Source organism: Vespa mandarinia, chromosome 6 (genome assembly GCF_050613455.1).
Source record: "Vespa mandarinia isolate Hongniang chromosome 6, ASM5061345v1, whole genome shotgun sequence".
NCBI classification, from domain to species: Eukaryota; Metazoa; Arthropoda; class Insecta; order Hymenoptera; family Vespidae; genus Vespa; species Vespa mandarinia.
In genome coordinates, this window is record NC_140815.1 from 4,857,258 (window position 1) to 4,881,315 (window position 24,058).

Here is a 24,058-nt window from a genome sequence, read left to right on the forward strand (position 1 = left end):
AATTATATAGTAATTATGTCCATGGCAAAAAATTTACAAACATAAAACATCCTATGATTGTATATCCTAAAAAATAAAATAATATAAGCTTATCTCTTAAAGTATATTTTTGCTTAAACGAAAATAACATCTTCCATTTAGAAATCAAGTTTTCTCCATTCTTGCATATTGAATCACTTAGATTCTCAAATTGTGGTACATAAGATAAAGATAATGCACAATACCAATATACAAGAGGACTAGCAGAACATAATAAACGTGTACTTACTTGAATATGTACAAAACAAATACAAAATACTGTTAAAAAAAGTCCATGTATTACAAACACAAACATCTCCGCTGGGTATTTCTTTTCTGATATATTTTTTTCATATTTTATATCTATAAGTCCTAAAGAAAAAAAGTGCATTTTGTGTTCTGAATAGAATTCTGTAATACATTTTATCATTATATATAATATTGGAAAAGCTAAAATAAAATTTGGAATCTGCTTTAATTTATAATAATTTAAGAAACTAACATTCCAGTATTTCTCTTGTATGTAAGAATAAGCTATAGGTATTTTTGCATGACACCATGTAGAAGAAGTCGCATTATATTGCAATACTAAATTATTTTTTGTAGCATAATTTACAATATGAGTTGGTAATATCGGCGCATTTAATGTTATTTTACAAAATATCACATAATTATATATTTGTAAAAGAATAAATGGAAGTAAAGTTAAAATCACTATAATCAATAATAGAAACATACTTTGTATAAATCTTTTTTTTATAACTAAATTACATAATTTTATTAAGGATATTTTGTCTTTAGAACTAATTTCTACTGTTAATGCATTAAACATATTTTTAAATCTAAAATATATCAAAAATCCGATATTTATAATGCCATTTGATCTTATAAGAGTAGATAATCCCAAAGGAAAAATTGTATATATATTATTTTGAACACTTTTCAACATGCTATAAAAAGTGAAATATGCAAACATTGATTCAGTGTATGCAGCAGAAAAAAATATACTAGCTGGACTTATGCAATACAATATTGCTGCTTTGTATGCTATATTAGTATTTTTCAGTACTATTTTACTAAGATCAAAAAAAATAGAAACTGATTTAATGAAACAGACATAATTAATTAATATTGCTGCAACGATTAAAGAGCTATGAACATTTAATACAAAAAATATTTTTCTTATTATTATTGCAGTAATTCGAATAGTTGCAGGATATAATGGATAAAAAGCAAGCATGTTTTCATATGTATATCCATATTTTGCTATATGTATAAAATATTCTCCATCCCATCTTATTAAACCACCAAATATAAATTTAATCATAATATCATAATTAGAAACATATTCATGAATATCATGAGGGCTTCTAAAAGCATCAGCATTGTGATCAGGACATATAATATTAAAAAGGAATTGTAAGATTAGTATTAATGCACGAGAAATTATAGCAAACCAAAAAATTTTCTTTTTCACTACATACATTGTTAACTGCCTATAATGGTCATATAGCTTAGATTAGTATTAAATATTTTACATGTTCACATATATAATATTTAGAAAGTTTTATTCTGAATTTACATTATATTCAAATTTCATGATCTCCTAAATATTTAAACTCTACACCAAAAAATATATACTAGGTAATTAATATCTTATAGTTACCTGCTTTCTTTTATCATATTCAAAAAGAATTAAAATACATAATATACGTAAATCGTTCTTTTTAATAGCCGTTAATGTTCCAGTTGCTTTTATGGATTTTATAAAACTATAACAGACAAAAATAAAACTGATTTTATAATTACACAAAATATTATATAGTATATAAAAGAGAAAACATATTTTTACTTTACATATTTTAATTTACTATTTAACATTAATTAATGCACAAAATCATGACACTATACTTAAACAAGAAGTAATATGTAAGTAGGAATATTTCATTATTATTGTAACGTAATACACATACAAAATTTGAAAATATATCATTTTAATATATTTATGTTCCTTAATTATTTATTTTTATGCAGCTAATGAAAAAAAAAACCAAGCAATGACTATTTAATTTCTAATAGACAAAATTTAATGATTACTCACTGGATATTGGAAATTAAATGACTATAAATGTGAATTCATGTATCACAATCTAGGTTCAACTGAGTATGCAGGATACGATCACTAGTATAATAATATTGATCAGCCAGAAATTGGTGCAGTTAACACACCTCTTTTAAGAAGATATTCTGTAGCTTCTAAAGATGAAATATATAAACCTTCTGGCTTTAACAGACCAAATCCATTGAAAATAAATAAGGAATTATTAAGTAATTGGATCTGAATCTGTAAGGAAAAGAAATGTATTACAAGTATTTTTTGGTATGTGAATAAATCTTTCAACAACCATACGTATATTAATAAACTTTAATTAAATACAAATATGAATATGATTACTAATTAATATATAAATCGTATATTCAATTATTTAAAATTATATATTTACACACACACATGTAGATCAACAAGTTGTTGAAGAAATATTAGAGGTTGTTAAAAAATATTAGAAATATTAAAAAACCAGTATGTCTTTCAGAATATTTTAATATAAATATTACAACATTCTAAGATAAAACTAATCATACTGAAATGTCTCATACATTTCAGTATGATAACATACTCACCATAATGTGTACTTCGTACACGTTATGATAAATCTACAGGAAATCCTCCAAATAATCTACATCAACAGATTTAATTATTTCAAACTTTTTTTTAAATAATAAACAATTATAATACTGATAATTTTTTAAATGTTATTGTATTTATACAATATTCTATTATTCCATAGCTCAATGAAATAACAATATATTGATGGAAGATTAATTTATGATACTTCTAAGGCATGATCTAATATTTTAAGGATATATTCTAATGGAACTATTGATAAAAATGGTTTGCTTGCATCATCAAGTTCATATAAATATCCAGAAAATAACATAATTAGATTACCAATAACAATCAAACCACTTCCAATCAATCATGATAAATATATTTCTCAACATTGTACAAAGAAAATTGATAGATACTTTAATAAGTATAACTTCACATATTATGAAAATACTCAAATTTTCATTCCACAAACTTTCTTAGCAATTTCAGCTATATGATGATCTTTTGGGGTACATTCATATTCAATTGATTCTGAATAAGGCATTGGAACGTCAATTCCAGTACAACGAATTGCTGGTGCATCTAGTTCAAAGAAGACAGGATTTTCCATTATAGTTGCAACAATTTCTGAACCTACTCCACACCTAGGCCAACCTAATTCAACTGTCATTAATTTGTGTGTTTTACTGATTGATTTAAAAATCATCTCCCAATCAAGAGGTCTGAGAGAACGTAGATTAATAACTTCAGCATCAATTCCCTGTCCTGCTAAAATTTCGGCTGCTTGTATAGTATATACTGTTGCTTGACCATGAGTAATTAATGTAATATGTTTCCCAGATTTTTCAATTTTTGCTTTACCAATAGGTATAACAAAATCTTTGTCCATAGCTTGATCCGATAGAGGAAATTCAAAATTATAAAGAAGTTCACTTTCCAAGATTAAGACAGGATCAGGATCCCTTACAGCAGCTTTTAAACTACCTCTATAATCTTCACAACTTGTAGGAGACATAACTTTTAAGCCAGGAGTACTCATATACCAAGCTGCAAAACACTGTGAATGTTGAGCTGCCAATCCTTTAGCATTACCATTTGGACCACGAAATACTATAGATACAGGATATCTTCCTGCAGTCATATAACAATTTTTAGCAGCTGCATTTATCATTCGATCGATAGCTTGCATTGAAAAATTGAATGTCATGAATTCACAAATTGGTCTTAATCCTGCTATTGCAGCTCCAACAGCTATACCACAGAAACCTGCCTCAGATATTGGTGTATCAATCAATCTCTTATCTCCATACTTTTTCCAAAGCCCTCTAGTTATTTTATATGCTCCATCAAATTGTGCTACTTCTTCTCCGATAATAAATACTTTTTCATCTCGTGCTAATTCTTCATCAAGAGCCAAATTTAACGCATCTCTTACAGTCATTTTAGTAACAGATCTAGAAGATCCTTTTTTTAAGAAATATGTCACTGATAGTAATGATCGTCTCAAAAAATAAATAGTTAACATTGTAGAAATATTTAATAATTTATATGCATAAATCTTTATTCCAGAATTAGGAAATCCAAGGGGGAATGAAAATCCGTTTCTTTTGACATTTGAAATAATTTGCTTTATATGACACAATCACATAGCCAGCTTTATAAAAAGTAAACATAAAAAGTGAACAGGTGAAAAAATTTACAATGAAACTCATAAATAAATAATTGCAACACAACAGTATATAATTACCAATGAATGGTTATCCGAGTGGATAGATGAAAAACTTTCAGAATACAAAGGAATAAAAATATTAAGGATTAGTGTTAGATAATAATACAAAAGTATATATTACAAAAACAAAATAATTACCGTATATATTTAGAAATATAAGGATAAAATCTTTTTAAAATATTATTATATATTTATTATAGGTTATAATTCTAATATTGATCCAAAAATAGATGTTTTTTCAAACAGCTGCCTTTCGTTATAGTCACACTTTAGTATGTTGATAGGTTCAAAAAATTGTATATATTAACTATAAAAAGAATTCAAAAATATAATAACTGACTAATATTCAAAAAAAATATTAAAATATTTCATTCATGGCCTACTTAAAAAAAAAATTGAAATTCTACTTAAAAAGATAAATTATGATATTTAATTTTATGAATATATCTTTTTATATGCATATATAACTAAGAGATTTTTATACAATTATATATTAAAAGAACGAAAAAAGGTACAATTAATTACATGTATTATCCATACATTAAACATATAAACTGTATTAATTACACATTTGCATCAAAATGGATATTTATTTACGAAATTATACAAGAAATAATTGTAAATTAGAACTTAATGCACTAGCTATTATTGAATAAGAATAGAATATGCAACAATTATTAGATATCACAAGTATTATTATAAAAAAGCAATTTTGATTAGAAATATGTTCTTATATTAAAATTTTTTTCTAGAATGGTTTATTCCAAAACCAATTCAAATTAGATGATAGGTTAAATATAGATAAATTAATAATGAGAATGGCTATCCAATTAAGTGAAAAAGAAGATCATAAGATGATAGAAGATTTACGAAGTAATTTATTTGGATATCTCTTAAATTATCAAGAAGAGATTTAATGGCTCTTAACATACAGAGATTTACACATATATGAGAACATCACTTTCAAAGAATATATAACAAGTCTCTCTTTACTAGTTTGATGGCAATCACACATTTTGAAAGACCAAAATTTCCTCAATTATTTCAATCAATTGAACAATTGCATCCCAATGTAAGTAGAATAAGCAAATTTTCAAATTATTAAATTATTAAAATTATCTTATCATATTATATAGTATGTGAAATATGTTCTTATAGTCTTTATAAAATTTTTGTCTATTTCAAGCTAATAAAACTGTATTTAGTTGCAGTTCACCATCAGTTGTCCATTCAATAGATATTGCTTGTAAAGCACTTAATTTAAAAAAATACAATAACACTTTGTTTCAACATAAATTTAAACGTTTTTAAATCTTATTAGTATATATATATACAGAGGAGTTTTATTATGATATAAATGTATATAAATTATCAAATGATAAATGTAAAATGTATAGCTTGTCTTCCTACCTAATTTATATAATATAAATACAATCTATAAAATCGTATTTCATTAAAAATAAATATATGTTATTGTATGAAAATTACCTGATAAAGGAAGTAAACAAATATCAGTAGCCATAGATATGATTATTAAATGTTCTCGACTTGTCCAAAACCTTTGATATAACTAATCATTGATAATCATTTATACATTTATGTAATATACATAAATATTTTCACTTTAATCAAACTAATATGTAGGATTAATAAGTACGTGGAGAATTAACTACTTGTGCTATGCACGTTTCTATAAAATCTTCGTTCTCTCGTATCCAAGATTGTACTCGTATGTCTAAAACTTACGCTAAAACGACGCCTTTCTGGCTTTTGCTGCGCCCTCTACCTCCGATGCTGAAATTAATATTAAAAAATTAAATGAAAATAACTGCCATCTCTGACTGTACTAACAATGAATTGATATGGATATTATTAAAGTATACATCGTCGATAAATGTAATTTCTGCTACTGTCTGAGAAAACATTGAATAAGTTAAGAATAGAAGGTATTTTGAATGGCTCTGTTTTAATCTGTATAGGTTTACAAAACACAAATCTATACATTTGCTTATACAGTGTAATGGATATTGCTAATCCAACTCCACAAGATCTTCAAAGAAAATTGTATTTTTTGGTTGAACAACTTCAGCATATGGCAGGAGAACTTCCACCGAAATATCAAATGAGACTTCCTTATGAATTATTGTCTGCTTTGGCAAATTCCCTACTAAATGATACCATCTTCGAAATTGTCAAAGGTTTAATGGAAATACAGCATGTTACGGAAAAACATCTTTTTCAACAAAGACTGCAACTGCTAAATCAACAGAAAATTGAAGTTCAAGAAACATTGTCAAACGTAATAACGGATGAGGAAAGAATTGAAATAAAAACTGCTCTATATAAAAAACACAAAGAAGAATTAAAACAAACTGATATGAAACTAGTATTACAATTGGACCAAAAAGTATCAGATCAACAAAGTATATTAGAAAAAGCTGGTGTACCTGGGTTTTATGTAACTAATAATCCTATTGAAATTCAAGTACAAATGAGGTTATGTGATTTTATAATAAGGTTAAGTAAAATGGAAGTACCTAGTTAATTTCAAATGTTAAATATTATTATTTTCTTAAATATATTGAACTTAAATCACTAACATATTTTATATGAAATTGTATAAAATAATAAAATCATTTTGTAACAAGATTTTTTATATATAGTTCATAAAAATATATTTTTAGTTTTTATATAAATAAAAAATGAGTATTTCTTTAATTACAAATAGTATAAATTTTATCTCATTCTTATTAATTAGGATATTATCTCAACTCATATAAATAAATGTAAAAAAATCAAAAAATTATGAGATTTAAAATTCCCAAGAATCCATCCATCGTAAAGAATGCATAGAGCTTTCAGGATCTGATGCAGAAGGTCCCTCCATTCCATAAGCCAATGGAGAAAACAAATAAAAACTATAAATGCATATTACATTATTCAATATATAAGAAATCATGTATATATAATCACAATTAAATATGTTTACCTGTATATTACAACAGAAATTACTGTGCCCATTATAATATGATAAATAGTATTTCCCATTTTGCTAGGTAGTAATATTTGTAAACTTTCAACAATGTAATTTAGAGTTACACCAGTTAACATTGAGCTATATAGCAATGCTGGAAAATAATGATGAAAATATAATACTCTACTCATAGCCCAAAATGGTATATAATGTAACATCCATCCAATGAAAAGCCATTTTCCAGCTTCCATTATTTTTTGTCTTTGCTCAAGTGTTAAAGGATTCTCAATGCAACCTCTCTGCTCTCGTATGCATGCATGTATGTATAACAGAACAAACATTATAAGGAATATTATATTTCCCCACCATATAACAGGATTACCAAGTAAATAAACCCTTTGATTATTGCCAGAAAAAAATTGACCCTAAAATCGATATTCTATTTAGCTTTTATCAATTTCTTAATTTTTGTAATACGAACTTGTAATAATAAATACTCTATAATTAATAGGCCATTGCCAAGGTTGGGAAGATACTTCTCCTTCTTTGACTTTGAGATCTGAATTTCCTTGCAACATAACAGCATGTGATTCCAAAAATCTATCAAGAAATCCAGGAGCATAAACTTGGAAACTTACATTGGGTACTGTAAATGATATTTTTAATTATTACAATTGCATTTAGTAATAAGGATTTTCTTAAAAATAGAATATCAAAATAAAATGTTATCAAATTAAAATAATATCAAATACTTACATTTTGCATAATTATTATCTTCTATGTTCCATAATGCATTTTTGTCTCTAATGTTTGGATTACATGAAACCTCTTGTTGACTATAACCCCTGAAATAAAATTTTAATAAATAATATGTTTTTATAGTAATTCTTTTTTCCTGTATACTAACTTCTTTTCCCTGGATACTAACCATTTTGGTAATGTTTTTCCACTACATGTTAATACACAATGATGAAGATAGTGAACAAATTTTAACTTACTTGTAACCGTTTCAACTATATCACCATCTTTACCATTTTTTATTAATATTTTCCAAACATCATTAGCATCTCCTGTACCATTCTAGAAGATACATAAAAAATAAATAAATATTTAATAATTTTTACATAAAATGCTTACTTCGCCATATCCTGTAACTTGATAATGCTTTTTAGAAATTGGTGCTATTTCTTTATGAGAATGTAAATTCCGCCTTGTAATAACGTGTTCCAAACGTATAAGATCTCCATGCTTTACCAATACTGGTTCAGATGGTATGTCATCAGTATCAAATTTTTTTATCAACCAAAGATTATTATCATCTTTATGAGAATAAGTCGTAATCTAATAAATAAAAGAATTGTTTTATATCAAAATTCAAGTTTGTATTCTAACAAAGTTTATATAAAAACCTGTTGTTGTCTGGCACCAATTCCTTCAGGATATAAATGCCAATGAGAATGCAAATATCCACCACCTGTACGATGGTTTTTTAACGTAATAGTAGCACCATATGCTAATTGCCGTGGCATAGTTGCATTATACAAAGAATTTCCTTTTAATAATGATTGAAATTCAGAACTATAGAATCCATCTCCACTTCCACTAAATCAAAGATATACATTTTATAAATAATTAATTTTTGTATTATCTTAACAATAAAGTTTAAGATCTTACCTTTTATTCAAAATGTGAAGATGAATGTAGAAAAATAACATGTAAAGTAACACTGGTAACACAATAAGACAACAGAATCTTGCTATTAAATGTTTGCCCACATAAGACTACAACAAAAAATATTTTACATTCTATTAAATGTAAGAACCCAAGTATGGGCTAACATAGCCAAGATAGCATACTGCACATTTATTTTAATCCAAGTCACCAATAGAAAAAACTCCATATATTCTTATTTTAAAATAAAGGAAATAATGTGCTTACAATAGGTTTTGTTAAGTCTCCTAATTCTCGCCACAGTTCAAATATAGTATAAAGACCAACAAGCAGTACAACAAACAAACCAACGAATTTTACACTAATTGTACATGCAAGAGATACGCCTGTAAATGTTAGCCAACTCCACCAAGAAGGTGTAAATGGCTTATGTCGAAGAGAACCAATACGAATCATTCCCCAAGTTGCACACATCATAAAACATAACAATATTGGATCCAAAAGGATATACTGATTTAAAGTCAATAGACCAACATCTAAAATAAAATAGACTATCATAACTAAAAAATAACATTTGGTATTATGAATTGAAATTAGACTTTACCAAACAGAATAAATACTGCAGAAAGCGTAGCCGCATGAGTAGATTTTGTTAAATCCCATACTGTGAGAAATGATAAAGGTACTGTAGCAGCACCTAATAATGTACAAAACTAAAAGAAAAATATATACTTTCAAATATTAAATTTGTATTATCATTAAAAATTTTTATTTATTTATTCCATTTTTAGTAAATAAATATATTTACTATTCTCATTCCAGCATATTTGACATCTTCATATTTATCACCTGGCTTTTCAAAGGCAAATGTACCATCATAACCAGTTAAATATCCAGATAGTGCGATAAGCATCTAGAATAAAGTATAAAGATTCCAATATATAACATTTATGATTATTCAGAAATATTTTTAAAATTCATGAAAATAAATTTGGAAAACTACTTTTCCAAGAGGAGGATGTACATCAAAGAAAAATGTCCTATTTATATACCAGCTTCCCATTTTACCAAAATGTGTTTCATCCCAGCTATAAAACAACATTATTACACGCATTATGGATTATAAATAAATATTAAAAAAATAAATAGACATGAGCATTTTTCTTTTTTTACCAGACATGTTGTGGTTCTGTAACTTTGTAAAATCTAGTTCCAATTGTAAGAATTAAAATAATTCCAAATAATAGCCACCAATTTCTACAAATAAATAAATAGATAATTTAAAATTGTATAGTTAAAAATGATTAGTAGATTTGTTTATATACCGATCTTTTTCATATTGTATATTTCCATTTGTAGATGGTAAACATTTCAATTTCTGAATATTTTCTTCGACAACAGGTTTCATTTTATACTATTTAATATAATTTTACTGTATAATTTTCTATTAAGGTTATTCACCATCTGTCGCTCATAGTGTATGCGACTTCAGCGACAGGAATGGACAAAATATGAACTAAAAACGTAATAAAGAAACACTGTCCTCATTATGCGACTATTGTGTAAGTTTATATAGATTATAACCCTCTCAGGATACTTAACAATCGAATTAGTATGTGAAAGAAATTTTTATATGTAATAAACTGCATATACATATTTAATTTCAAAACATATATAATAATGAATATAATAAATGATAAAATAATCTGTCTATATCTCCATTGGGATAAATAGACAATAGAGAAAAATAACACACGGACATATTTATCGACAGTGGGAAAGAAAATTTGGTTACCAACTCATGATAAAGTAAATTTCTATGCACCAATTTTATTGGTGTTTACTTGCATAAGTACATTACGCCTATAATTAGTGCAAAAGGAAAATACATATATATTATATATAATGAAATTATATATATATCAATAAAAAAATATATTGCATATCTGCCTGCATATAATTTCAAAAAAGATATAATAATGAATACATTAAATAACGAAATAATCCATCCATATCTTTATTGACATAATAAATGAATAATATGGAAAGATAAAAACAATTATCATAAGACAGTAAATTTTGATTAAATTTAGCAGTCATTAGCTCGATATTACTTGCGTCATTTACATTTATATATCGCAAGTAATATCAATCCAGGTCTCTATCGCTTGAATATTGTAGCATACAAAGACCTGCAAGTTAAAATTCTATTTTCTAATGCCAAATATTTTAGAATAACAATAATTAATATTATAATTTCGAAAAAAAAAAACAAAATCAATCCTGGAATGAATCAAAACTTTTTTTTTAATCAATCTAGAGTAGACAAAAAATTATGTATCCGTTTAATATCGACCTACTTACTTGATAAACACAATGTGATAGAGCACTTTAATCATTTTTTATGAAACTCCATTCCTAAACAAACCCAGACATACATATTTTGATCTGCATCATATTGAAATTGAAAATAAAACGTCGTACTATACACACAGCCTATAAACATTATATAAAGATTACATATCTTATTAAATATTATTTGAAAATGAAAATATATAATATTATAAAGATATCGCCTTATTATCTTATATATTCTATATATAATTTCTTCAAGTGATGTAAATAGCATAACTACCTGTGTATATAAAATATCTAAACCATTTTGTAATTAAACAAAAAGGAACAAAATAATATACAAATTTCATAAAACATATCAGCAACATATATAACAGTGAACATAAAACATCTGAACCACCTTATAATTAGACAAAAAACAATCAAAACAATATGCGAATTTCATATAATAAATAAGCGAACATAAGAAATTTTTAACTTTATTACTTTCTAAAAATAATATATGATTTCCAATTAAATATATAAAATAATTATTTCACACTCATATATATATACACACACATACTATAATTCACATATGAAAACACAATGACGATAACACTGTTTCGAAAGAATAAAATTGAATCTTACCAATTTAAATATTTCCTAAAACAGAAATCAACTTTGAATAAATTAATTAAAAATTCCTTCAATATTTCAAATGAATAAAAAAATTATTCTAAACAATTCATCTTCTATTACTCTTCATTTTTTATAAATCCAATTCGTCATTCAAGTCCTCAATATTTAAATATATTATTATTGATTCTCATTATTATTTTATTTTAATTTTTTGTTGGCTACGGCAAAAATCTGAAAAATAAATTAATTTTCTATAATGCAGGACTCATGTTTTGAATTATATTGTCGGTACCAGTTGATAAAGTTTCATGGAGATCGAGCATGGTGTGCATTACTTTATAATTTCTATGTAATCAAAACTATTTCTCCTTAAATATATAAACACTTTTGTTTTCTTTCTTTGTCTCTCTTTAGTTCTCCCTAGCTGTTTGAACTTGGTTTTTTTCATTGTACTATTTATATGTGATATATTATGGATATTCGATAAAGGAACTTTTTATATAAATTTTTATAAACGCGGTATTTGTTATTGTTTTGATATTTGACATTGAAGTGCATGTATGCTAATTACATTGGTTGGTTTAATATATAAATGAAAATAATATAAAAGAGAAAAAGAAATACGTTTCTTATACGTAATTCACTTGTTAGTTAGAAACCTGACATTGTGACCAATATTAGAAGAATTTGCGATACTTTTATAATAAAACAGAAGGTTAGTATTAATCTATATTAATCAAGAAGAATATTACATGTAATAAAATAATAATATCGAGAAGAAATAATTAATGTTTTTATATTCATATGATTTAACAAAGCAAATATAGACTATTATTATATATAAAAACATTGATGCACACGCACTAAGTTCCTATAATTATAATTCAATTGTTTCATGTATCAAAATTTCAATAGGACACTATGGATTACTTAGATATTTTTAGAAGAAATAAAGAAATAAAAAAAATCCAATTACCACCTCCATACAGCGAAAGATTTCAACCACGTGATATGTCTTTATTAGACAATTTATTAGATAGCAATCCAATATCTACAAGTGATGCAACTGGTACCGATTATGTACAGGAATATATTGAGAAGGAAGAACAAGAACTTCTTCAGGTATTTTATCATTTTTTTTTACTTTATTTTACTTTATATATAATAAAGAAGTTAATTTATGGTTGTATAATCTATTAAATAAAGTCTACTGCAAGTCACATATCAAACAGTTGTGGGACGGGACCTAAAATGGATGCAGTATCTGCAGGATCAGATCCTGTTATACAAGAACTTAATAATGAAAAATTAACAAATGTATATAGAACATTTAATTTTGCCTATCGTCCAAAAACGAATTTAACTATCACTACAATGAAAGACCGTATAATCTCAATGATTGATACCAATCCTGTAGTTATTATAGAGGGACCAACTGGTTGTGGCAAAACAACACAAGTACCACAATTTATACTAGATTCTTGTTATAAAAAAAGAGCTCACTGTAACATCATAGGTGACTTATCTTTTATCTATATTAACACATTATAATATTCTATAAAAGATAGTTCTATTAAGAATTTTAGATCAAAATATCAGTTTTATTTATAACAATTAACAAACTATTTATTTGAATTTTTAATAGTAACACAGCCTAGACGTATTGCTGCTATTAGTATTGCAAAAAGAGTTAGTCAAGAAAGAGAATGGCCTGTAGGAACTCTTGTTGGATATCAAGTAGGCATGATAAACAATACATCTGAAGATACCCGTTTAACATATTGTACAACTGGTGTGCTTTTACAAAAATTAATAAATACGAAACATATGTTGGAATATACTCATATTATACTAGATGAAATTCATGAACGTGATCAGGAATTGGATTTCCTGTTGCTTATTGTAAGAAAATTTTTACGGACAAATTCACGTACAGTGAAAATTGTACTTATGTCTGCAACATTTAATGTTGAAAAATTTGCTAAATATTTTTCATCACCTGTTGGAAATAAACTTGTAGCTGCACCTGTCATTGATATTGCTAAACGAACTTACTTTAATATAAACATTTATTATCTGTGTCAACTTGGTATGTTAGGACCAGTAAGTAACAAATATAGTTTAATAATTCTTAAATATAAATACATTTTTGTATATCTATAAATGTTTACACTAAAACTATTATATATCTCATAGATACCAGAAATATCACGAGATGAACCAAAAGTAACAAAAAGTATGATGGATTTTTGTGTACACATAGTAATTGTTCTTGATGAACTTGACATGAAGGCGGATGATGCATATGATAGTAAAACAGGGTTATATAATAGACATGTAATTCTTGTATTCTTGCCAGGAATTAATGAAATAGAAGAAATGCATAACATGTTAACGTCTGCAAAATATGAAAATTCTAAATGGGATATTATTGTTTTACATTCATCAATTACAAATGAAGAACAACACAAAATTTTTGAACAACCTCCAAAAGGCTATCGTCGTATTATTTTATCAACAAATATTGCTGAAAGTAGTATTACTGTACCTGATGTAAAATATGGTATGACTATATCTCATCAGTATTTTAAAAAGTATAATAAATATCTGAATTAAAATATACTCTTTCTTTACAGTAATCGATTTTTGCTTAATAAAACAACTTGTGACTGACCCAAAAACTAATTTTCAATGTTTGGAACTTTCTTGGGCTAGTAAAGGAAATTGTCAACAACGCGCTGGTCGTACAGGTCGTATAATGGATGGAAGAGTATATAGATTAGTACCAAAAAATTTTTATGATGTAAGTATTATTTTATAATTATTGAAAAGAAATAAAAAAAAACCATTTTACATATTAACAAGGAGATTATATTTAATCATTAATTAATTTATTATTTTGAATATTATTTTTATATAATAACAGACAGTACTACGTGATGAAGGAAATCCTGAAATGTTGAGAGCTCCTCTCGAAAACTTAGTGCTTCAGGCAAAAGTTCTAAACATGGGTGAACCTAAAGCTATCTTAGCTTTATCTCTTGATCCACCTGATCTTAGTAACTTAGAGCGTACTATACTCTTATTGAAAGAATCTGGTGCATTACTCAACAATAATGATAAAACACAACTCTTTGATGGTGAATTAACAGATCTCGGCCGTATAATGGCTGCTCTACCATTAAATATTTATGTTACTAAATTGATTGTATTAGGTCATCTCTTCAGTGTTTTAAGAGACATGATAATAATTGGTTGTAGTATGACTGTAAAGGATATGTTTTGTAGCCCATTTGGAAAAAAGTTATTAGCTTATAATGTGAAATTTAGTTGGGCTTGTGATTCAGAAAGTGATTGTATAGCATTTCTAAATGTTTATAAAGTATGGACAAATGAGAAAGCAAATCGTCATTTAAATAATAATGCTATGGAAAAGAGATGGGCACAAAGACAATTTGTGCAAATAAAAGTATTGCGTGAAATTGAAGCTCTCGTGTATAACGTGACTCAAAGATTAAAAAAATTTGGTATAACTGAAAGTGTTGGAATTAATAAAGTTAGGTGGGATGATGAAGTACGACCATTTGTTCTAAAAATTGTAATTGCTGGTGCATTTTATCCTAATTATTTTGTTAAACACCAAAATGTTGAAGAATTAAAAGAGGGGCATAAGATCTTGAATGGATTAGACTTAACAAATACAGTATATTTGCAAGGTTGGCCATTGAAACAGCCAGGACTTTTGTATGCACGCAAAATTCAAAATATTTTCCAGGATTGTTTTAAATCTTCTGTCGGAAAAGTAAACGTTTCTTTCAAATCTTCGCGTATATATCTTCAATTTAGTAAAAGTTATACAGATGAAGAAAGAAAAATTCCACTTTCAGTATATAGATCTATTAAAATGAGACAATGTAATATACCTATTGAAGTATCTGTTTTAAGTGAAAATGACGCTCTTGATTTGGCAAAAAAAATGAATCTTGAAGACAAGTCAATATTTTTTAATAATAATATTTCTATAAAAGAATGCAAAAAACCTGCTTATAATAATCCAAATCTTCCAGGTCTTGATATTTCATATATTCCAATTAAAATAATAAATGTAAGTATAGGAATTAATTTATTCACTTAATTAATAAAAACTCAGTATTTTTTATATGTATATAATTTACAGGTCATAGATCCTGGTCATTTTTGGATACATATAAATGATAAAGATACACATGATAAAGTAAGGCAAATAAAAAAATTTCTGAATGAAGGAGAAAAATCATTAAAAAAATTCGATTATCTTCCAGAGATTAACACTCTTGTAGCTGTTCCATTCAAGAAAACTCTTCAAGTAGAATTTTATCGTGGTGTAATCATAAATTATATCGAAAAATCTGATAACAAATTTGCTTTATGCCAATTAATTGATATAGGTCAAACAATAAAAATTCATATAAACAATATACGACAAATTACATATTGTGAAGATATTATGAAAATACCTGCTTTAGCACTGGAATGTGTTTTAGCTAATATTCAACCTTGTACAACACATAGCCACAAGATACATTGGCCTCAGGAAGCTAATAACAAATTTCATGAATTACTTGAAAGTAATGAACAAATATTTGGTGAAATATATTCTGTTGTTAATAATGTTATAGCTTTAACATTGATAGCTGTAACTACAGAAAACAAAATTAATATCAACCAAATATTAATAGATCAAAAATTAGCAATGCATAAAGAAGAAAGTTATTTATCACGATTGAACAATGAGTTACGAAAAAAATATGAAAATATGAGTGCAACGCAACTTCTTTATTATGAGAAGATGCAATACGAAGATTATAATTCATGTGATGATTATCCTGATCTTCCTGAAGACTCGAAATGGGTTTCAACAGTACGTTTACGTGGTCCTTTTTCTCCTCTCGAATGTTCTTTACGACATCTTACAATTGCTGGTAGAGGTAAAAAAATTATCATCGAAACGAATTCAGTTAATTCAGTTCTTCTGGATAGTAATTGGAAGGAACAACAAAAACATCTCTTAGTGGCTGGAACTGTAAATCAAAATGTAAATGGTAGCAATTTAACATTACGTAATACCACTTTAATACCTGCCATTCCTGGTTTAACAGCATTACTTGCTTTAATTTTTACACCACGTATGGAATTACGACGTAATTCTTCTGGTACATACTATGTTGGAGCATTATGTGGATTAGGATGTGATAGTTCTACCAAAGAGAGTCTTTTCCCAGAACGTGATATGGAAATATATTTTGATGTTGAGATAACATTTGATGATTTACAAGATGTGAGAATATATTTATATATTATATATTTACCTTATTATATATTACCTTATGAAATTATATTTATGTTCAAATTCTTTTATAAAATTCATGTTTACAGATAAATAGATTGCGACATTGGATGAATATTGGCATGCATATTAACGAAAAAATTGAAGAAAATAATAATTCTGAAGAAATAATTTCTTATCAAAATAAAATAAAAATAATATTATCCAAACTTATGGATAAATGTAGAAAAAAACAAGATCCTGAAATGTTGATGAACTTTTATAAATGGGGAATGTATGATGAATTATTATTTCTACAACCTAGTAGAATGACCATGGTCAAAAATAATATTTACAGTTTACATTGGGCATTAGAATTAGAAGAGAAAAATGATGAACTCGAAAAAATGACGAATCATATTAAGGAATTACGTAATTTAGCTTCAGAGTAAGTTGATATAAAAATATTGTTTTGTATTTTAATCCCGTTTTATATTACTAAACAAATACTAATATCTTTTTCTATGCAGAGATGAACGAAAATTACTGAATACTGAAATTTACTGCGATTTCTGTAAAGTAAGTATATACAGTGTTCTACAACTTCGTGTACATTTGTATACACTAGTACATAGAGAAAATGAAAAAAAATGGAATATTAAACTTTAAACATTCATATTTGCCAGAACATTTCTAACAACATAAATCGAAAGACTTAATATTTTAATTTTTAATACAATTTGAATTAATGTATAATTTCTCATAATTACTTTTTTATTTTTTATATATTTTTATGATGTTATAAAATAAAAATGAAATATTTTTAGTTATTTATTAGCAAATGGAGAAAATATTATTTTAGTAACACTTGTACATTAGCATGTACATTCGTGTCAATATTATATGCAATATTATTAGTCCAATATATGTTATAATAATATTATAAAACAATATTATATAGTATTATATCAAATACAATAGACTGTGATCTATATTAATTTTTGATATTTTTCTTCAAATAAATAATAATTAAAGATAAAATTGGTATTATATTATTTTATTGTATTTTATTTTTTTTTTTCCATTGACTTAGCTACAGACCAAAAGTTTACTGTTTAATACGTATTGGTACATGTATATATCGTAAAATAATCGATAACATTAAAAATTGAATTATATCAAATTCTCTCGTTGTGTACTTGAGAAATAATAATGTACACAATGTATAAGATATAAATATATATCTCTATACAATTTTAACAGTTTACTATAAAGATTTGCTATTACAGAATATTTTTTGTTTGATAGATGAATTCGTATATTATTTTTCACATATGTGTTCTGTAAATACTTTATAATATATAAGCTAAATTAATTCTTTGCACTCAAGTGGCGCCGATACGACGTTCGATAGATTTGAAATGTTAACTCAAGCGACGTTGCTACGGTCTTTTTTGTAACTTGATCTGTTTACTTAAAATATTTCTCTCAGAAATACTTTCGTGCCAATTTTGACAATTTTTGTACATTTTTAATCAACTCTTAGCTCAGTTTAGCTAGTCTCATCATAGCATTCGTTCGAAACAGTCTTGGCAGTAAATATGTCATTTGTTTGATTACGAAAAGTGACACAGGAATATCGACGGTCAAAAGGATTACACGAGGTGGTGTGGAAATAATGGTCAAGAAACCCAATATTGTATTGAATTATATAAAATATATGGGTGGTGTTGATCGACTGCATCAACGTATTTTCAGTGAAAATCGCTTAAATGGAGGCGTAAGCTTTTTTTTGGGGCATGAAAATTTGCCTGATCAATTCCTACATTTTGTATAAACTAGAAAAGACCAAAAAAAGGGAAAACCCCTCAGCCATTTGTGATTTCTAAAAATATTTAGGCAATTGAGAGGATCATATCGTCAGCATCGTGAGCGTTTACGTCGCATTCCGATGAAATCCGATTAAATGGGAAGCTTCGTACTAAAAGGGCCAAAAAGGGACTACAAGATTTGCTCTGACTGTAACACGCCTGGAGGTAGGTGGTAAGTAACGTATTACTGCGATACTGATAAACCTAGGATGCATCTTGGGCATTGTTTTACGAAATATCACACGAAAACTAATTACAGAGTGTAATATGTATCAAATTTTGTTGTTTTCGATATAAAAATAAATAAATTGGTGAAATTTTATTATTTGTATACGTTTGTTTGTTTATAAATGATTTTTAAAATTTGTAAAATGTTTTCCTAATTTGATCGAAATCGTCTCGAGTTGTTGGTTCGCGCAAGCGAAAAAGTCCTCAAGTGCAAAGGGTTAAAATATGTATGTTAATTATGCATTATAGACCATAGATATTTAAATGTTAATTCTATACCTCTCTTTGTAAATAACGTGCACCAGGTTGTGTATATAATAAACGACCAGGTATATTAGCGCCTGATGCATTAACATAAGTTCCAGGAGGTGGGGGAGGATATGGTCCAGGTGGTGGTTGAGGTGCTCGTACTGGATATCCAGAAGTAATACCACCTGTTTTGGCTCCCTTTAAAACAAAATCAAATGTCTTATCAAAATAATGAGATATATCGTAAAGAGTTGTAATATTAATAAACTAGATATTTTTAAATTAAAATGTAATATAATGTTATTCTTACTTGTGGTGGTTGTTGTATCGGCATAGCACCACCGTGTACAGTAACATGACTACCAGGGCGAAGATAAAATTTATCTTCTGCATATGCACCTTTATGTTCTAGAGTATGTAAACTAGTTACATATGCTATAAAAAATATAATGTGTTTTTATTAATTTCAAGAATTTCTATATGCTATATTATTTAAATGAAAGATTTATAAGATAAATAATTTTGATATTAATAAAAAAAAATTGAAAAATACCTGTCTGATGTGTAGATAATGCTCCTCTATTTCCTGATAAATATACTGGTTTTGCAAGTTCAGGTTCTCTGGATTGCTGCGAAGTTGGAGCAGAATAACTATAAACACTTTGTCCAGTAGGTGTAGAATAGAAGTTTGATGCAGAATATTGATTGTTTTCTAAAAAAATGAAATTAATAAATACATTATACTTTGTAATTCTAAATGACATAATCAAAATAGATTTCAAAGTTACTGACTATTCCAAAGTACAGCTCTAGAATCATTAGATCTCCTAGCAGCATCCTCAGATTCTATAATGGATAATCAAAATTATTTGCTAATTTGAATGAAATAAATCGCACCATTGTGTGACAGTCGTAATTAAAAGAAACTAATCATTACACAATTCTTCTATTAAATGTACTTACTAGGTGGAGGTGGATTATAACTTGAAATAGAAGGAGGTGGTTTATATCCATATCCAGCATGATATGGAGAAGCTGTTGGTGGAGGTGAAGGACTATGTGATCTTTTTAATGGACCCTTTAATGAAAGAATATATGTAATTTAATGTATACAATATTACAATATTCATGATTAGAAATATTATATATACACTAGGTAGAAGAGTGTGCGTTGGTGCACCAACTGCTACTTTATTATATAAAGGGCTGCTGCTACGTGGTAATGGTAAAAATAGTGGTGACTGTACTACTTGAGAAACAGTACCAGGATATCCTCCAACTGCTGTTAATACTTCAGAACAGCCCCTGTATATATAAAAACATACTTAAATAAACATAAAGATATAAATCTTTAAAATTATATAGAAAATGTTAATTTCTATTTGAAATATTTATTTAATGTAAAGAGAGAAACATAGAAAAGTACAAACCTTGTTTCCTTAATAAGTTGACGCCTTCTATTATCATCTTCATTAAGAACTTTCTTTAATTGTAAAAATAATTGATGCTTTTCATCCTTTAATTGTGCCAATTCATTTTCAAGATTGGATATTTGTTCACGTGTTTCACCTAAAGTCATAACATCTTGCTTTTGTTGACGTTCTCTCTCTTTTCTCTGACGTTCTTCTTCTGCATCAGCTTCTTGTTCTATAAAAATTATAAAATATATTCTCTCCTTAACTTCTTAATTATACTTTGATTTACATAATACACATACTAATAAAACTAAATTATACCCTGTTTTTTTCGTTGTCGTTCTCTTGTAATATGTGCCTTTAATGCTTGCCACATCTGTTCACTACGTTGAGGTGGTCCTACTATTACTGCAGGCATCTTTTATCTGTACTAGTTTACCTTTTATTAACTATTATTATTTAATAACTGTCTTTCTCTATTATTTAATTTGGATATTTAACAATATCAAAGTTAAAGTTTATATATACATTAATATTTCTAAAATTATTACAAAACAATATCGAATTAATATTTAATATAACTTTTAATCTAACTTTTTAAAATTAATTTATTTTGATAATTTATCTAATTATATTTAACCTTTATACCAAGACTAATAATTTTATTAGATTAGAATATATGCCAATATTCAAATATATTAATTCACTATTCCAAAATGTAAAATTTACTGTCAGAATTCTTTTAAATAAATAAGAATTGTTTATTTAATTAAAGATCATATAAAAATTCATTATAATATATTTAAATCAATATATACATATCTTTTTTCATGAAAATTTACATTGAATAGCAAGAACACAATTCTATACTAATACGTATTAATATGTTCATTTAGTTTGTCAAATCATTGCTTTTTCATTTTTCTTTGAAGTTTAACCAATCATACAAATATAGCTTATATATCTGATTTTATCATTTTTTACTGTCTTTACTAGTCGGAAAGAATACAGGTTATAACCACATGATAGCATGTACCGCGTTTACATGGCGGCAATAGAGATACATATATCAACCGATTTGATTTTAAAAGTGATATATCTGTAATAAAGACAATTTTTTATAAAAAAAGAAAGTAATATTTAATTATAAACTCGTTACTATTTGTTCACGTTTAAGTTCATAAATAATTATGTGAATTAAGTAATATATAAAGAAGAGTTATATTTGTCATTAATATTGACAATAAGTATTTTGAAATGAGATAATCATTTATATTCTTTCATTTTCATTCATTCTGATCGAATTTGGTGCATTGAATATAGTTGTGAAACTTTAATACAAATTTAAAAGAAAACAATGTCCACTAATGCATCAGCATTCAATGAAAGAGATGATGAAGTAGATGATGATAATGACACAGATGATTATAATCCACAAGCAAAATTGATAAAAACACTGGAAGTATGTTATATTTTTTAACCTATAAGATATGCAAAAAATATAAAAATATTTTTTTAAGATATTTTATATTAAACATATAAATGCATTATATATATATATATATATATATATATATATATATATATATATATATATATATTATGATCTATTTTTTTGTTTAGAGAAATGGAATTACAGCAGGTGATATTAAAAAATTAGAAGAAGCTGGTTACCACACTGTAGAAGCAGTAGCATATGCCCCAAAGAAGCATCTTATTTCTATCAAAGGTATTAGCGAAGCTAAGGCAGATAAAATATTGCAAGAAGCATCAAAGTTAGTGGTAATGGGTTTTAAGAGTGCCACAGAGATACATCAAACACGTGCAAACATTGTTTATGTTACTACTGGTTCTACAGAATTGGATCGATTATTAGGTGGAGGAATTGAAACAGGTTCTATCACAGAGATTTTTGGAGAGTTTAGGACAGGAAAGTCTCAATTATGTCACACATTAGCAGTAAATTGTCAGTTACCTATAGATATGGGAGGAGCAGAAGGTAAATGCCTTTATATAGATACAGAAGGAACGTTTAGACCAGAAAGATTAATTGCTGTTGCTGAAAGATACAAAATTGCTGGTGATTCTGTTCTTGATAATGTCGCTTGTGCTAGAGCTTATAATACAGATCATCAAACTCAATTAGTAGTACAAGCTAGTGCAATGATGACAGAATCCCGATATGCTATGTTGATTGTAGATAGTGCAACAGCTCTTTATCGTACTGATTATTCTGGTAGGGGTGAATTATCAGCTAGGCAAAATCATTTAGCCAGATTTTTAAGGATGTTGTTACGAATAGCAGATGAACATGGTGTAGCAGTTGTTATAACTAATCAAGTAGTAGCTCAAGTTGATGGTGCAGCTTCTATGTTCGGTGGTGATCAAAAGAAACCTATTGGAGGTAATATCATAGCACACGCGAGTACAACTAGATTGTATTTACGTAAAGGTAGAGGAGAAACAAGAATATGTAAGATCTATGATTCACCTTGTTTACCAGAAAGTGAAGCAATGTTTGCTATAAATGCAGATGGTATAGGAGATGTGAAAGAATAATATATTTCATGCCAATATTATATTTTAAATAATGTAACAATATTAATTAACAAGTTTGTTAAATTCAGCTTTTCTTAAGATAAATTATATACTATTTTTCATAAAAATATCTTGTTCTTTTAATATAAGGAAATTAGTATTTTGAATAAGATTTGAATAAGTATTATATAAATGATAAACAGGAAGTGTTCACTATCCATAGAATAAATAACTTAAGATAGTAATGAATACTTTTTATACAAATTTGTAAGATTTATTATAAAAAGCTTCTATATCTATAACAAATAAAATTGTTTATTAATTAACCTGTTAAACGGAGATTTATAATCGGCATAAATGCGTAAAATTTATTTTAATTAAGAATAAAATGGTACACAGATGTAAATAGTGAA

At 26.6% G+C, this 24,058-nt stretch overlaps 7 protein-coding genes across 12 annotated transcripts; 3 read left to right on the forward strand and 4 right to left on the reverse strand.

The window, feature by feature from the left end:
- Positions 1–13: 13 nt before the first annotated feature.
- On the reverse strand, positions 14–6,041 carry PIG-V (phosphatidylinositol glycan anchor biosynthesis class V). 2 transcript variants are annotated; one of them, XM_035864326.2, is made up of 4 exons: positions 5,907–5,980; positions 2,701–2,756; positions 2,120–2,362; positions 14–1,790 (listed from the first exon to the last, which is right to left on the reverse strand). In XM_035864326.2, exon 4 carries the CDS (start codon positions 1,502–1,504, stop codon positions 14–16), a length of 1,491 nt encoding a protein of 496 aa, XP_035720219.2. In that variant the 5' UTR covers positions 1,505–1,790; positions 2,120–2,362; positions 2,701–2,756; positions 5,907–5,980. The 2 variants fall into 2 exon arrangements, with proteins under 2 accessions (XP_035720219.2, XP_035720218.2); XM_035864325.2 differs by lacking the exon at positions 2,701–2,756 and having other exon boundaries at positions 5,907–6,041.
- LOC146872954 (pyruvate dehydrogenase E1 component subunit beta, mitochondrial) lies at positions 2,794–6,038 on the reverse strand. Of its 3 annotated transcripts, XM_035864328.2 has the most exons (3): positions 5,907–6,011; positions 4,437–4,725; positions 2,794–4,343 (listed from the first exon to the last, which is right to left on the reverse strand). In XM_035864328.2, exon 3 carries the CDS (start codon positions 4,212–4,214, stop codon positions 3,141–3,143), a length of 1,074 nt encoding a protein of 357 aa, XP_035720221.1. In that variant the 5' UTR covers positions 4,215–4,343; positions 4,437–4,725; positions 5,907–6,011; the 3' UTR covers positions 2,794–3,140. The 3 variants fall into 3 exon arrangements, with proteins under 3 accessions (XP_035720221.1, XP_035720222.1, XP_035720223.1); XM_035864329.2 differs by lacking the exon at positions 4,437–4,725 and having other exon boundaries at positions 2,794–4,153; positions 5,907–6,038; XM_035864330.2 differs by lacking the exon at positions 4,437–4,725 and having other exon boundaries at positions 2,794–4,143; positions 5,907–5,979.
- Positions 6,042–6,438: 397 nt separating the features above from the next.
- Positions 6,439–7,106, forward strand: gdl (gonadal protein gdl). The gene has a single exon (XM_035864331.2). It carries the CDS (start codon positions 6,439–6,441, stop codon positions 6,961–6,963), a length of 525 nt encoding a protein of 174 aa, XP_035720224.1. The 3' UTR covers positions 6,964–7,106.
- Positions 7,107–7,113: 7 nt separating this feature from the next.
- On the reverse strand, positions 7,114–10,825 carry twisted (Protein O-mannosyl-transferase 2). 2 transcript variants are annotated; one of them, XM_085658015.1, is made up of 14 exons: positions 10,389–10,825; positions 10,237–10,320; positions 10,067–10,151; positions 9,872–9,976; positions 9,668–9,776; positions 9,331–9,599; positions 9,067–9,173; positions 8,802–8,994; positions 8,530–8,733; positions 8,321–8,472; positions 8,149–8,237; positions 7,874–8,038; positions 7,408–7,546; positions 7,114–7,336 (listed from the first exon to the last, which is right to left on the reverse strand). In XM_085658015.1, the coding sequence occupies exons 1-14, from the start codon at positions 10,469–10,471 to the stop codon at positions 7,231–7,233; spliced, it is 1,890 nt and encodes a 629-aa protein (XP_085514141.1). In that variant the 5' UTR covers positions 10,472–10,825; the 3' UTR covers positions 7,114–7,230. The 2 variants fall into 2 exon arrangements, with proteins under 2 accessions (XP_085514141.1, XP_035720490.1); XM_035864597.2 differs by having other exon boundaries at positions 7,116–7,336; positions 7,408–7,817; positions 7,890–8,038; positions 10,389–10,819.
- A 1,753-nt stretch (positions 10,826–12,578) lies between these two features.
- spn-E (tudor domain containing 9 protein spindle E) lies at positions 12,579–18,187 on the forward strand. Its single transcript, XM_035864768.2, has 10 exons — positions 12,579–12,754; positions 12,955–13,161; positions 13,246–13,555; positions 13,685–14,142; positions 14,236–14,602; positions 14,676–14,842; positions 14,966–16,144; positions 16,217–17,356; positions 17,455–17,792; positions 17,875–18,187. Exons 2-10 carry the CDS (start codon positions 12,961–12,963, stop codon positions 18,011–18,013), a joined length of 4,299 nt encoding a protein of 1,432 aa, XP_035720661.1. The 5' UTR covers positions 12,579–12,754; positions 12,955–12,960; the 3' UTR covers positions 18,014–18,187.
- Positions 18,188–18,430: 243 nt separating this feature from the next.
- Positions 18,431–21,778, reverse strand: LOC118440984 (uncharacterized). 2 transcript variants are annotated; one of them, XM_035864789.2, is made up of 8 exons: positions 21,429–21,778; positions 21,123–21,339; positions 20,844–20,997; positions 20,656–20,770; positions 20,485–20,538; positions 20,246–20,404; positions 20,003–20,127; positions 18,431–19,911 (listed from the first exon to the last, which is right to left on the reverse strand). In XM_035864789.2, the coding sequence occupies exons 1-8, from the start codon at positions 21,523–21,525 to the stop codon at positions 19,717–19,719; spliced, it is 1,116 nt and encodes a 371-aa protein (XP_035720682.1). In that variant the 5' UTR covers positions 21,526–21,778; the 3' UTR covers positions 18,431–19,716. The 2 variants fall into 2 exon arrangements, with proteins under 2 accessions (XP_035720682.1, XP_035720686.1); XM_035864793.2 differs by having other exon boundaries at positions 18,436–19,890.
- A 411-nt stretch (positions 21,779–22,189) lies between these two features.
- LOC118440986 (DNA repair protein RAD51 homolog A) lies at positions 22,190–23,871 on the forward strand. The gene is made up of 2 exons (XM_035864794.2): positions 22,190–22,569; positions 22,731–23,871. Exons 1-2 carry the CDS (start codon positions 22,465–22,467, stop codon positions 23,664–23,666), a joined length of 1,041 nt encoding a protein of 346 aa, XP_035720687.1. The 5' UTR covers positions 22,190–22,464; the 3' UTR covers positions 23,667–23,871.
- Positions 23,872–24,058: the final 187 nt, after the last annotated feature.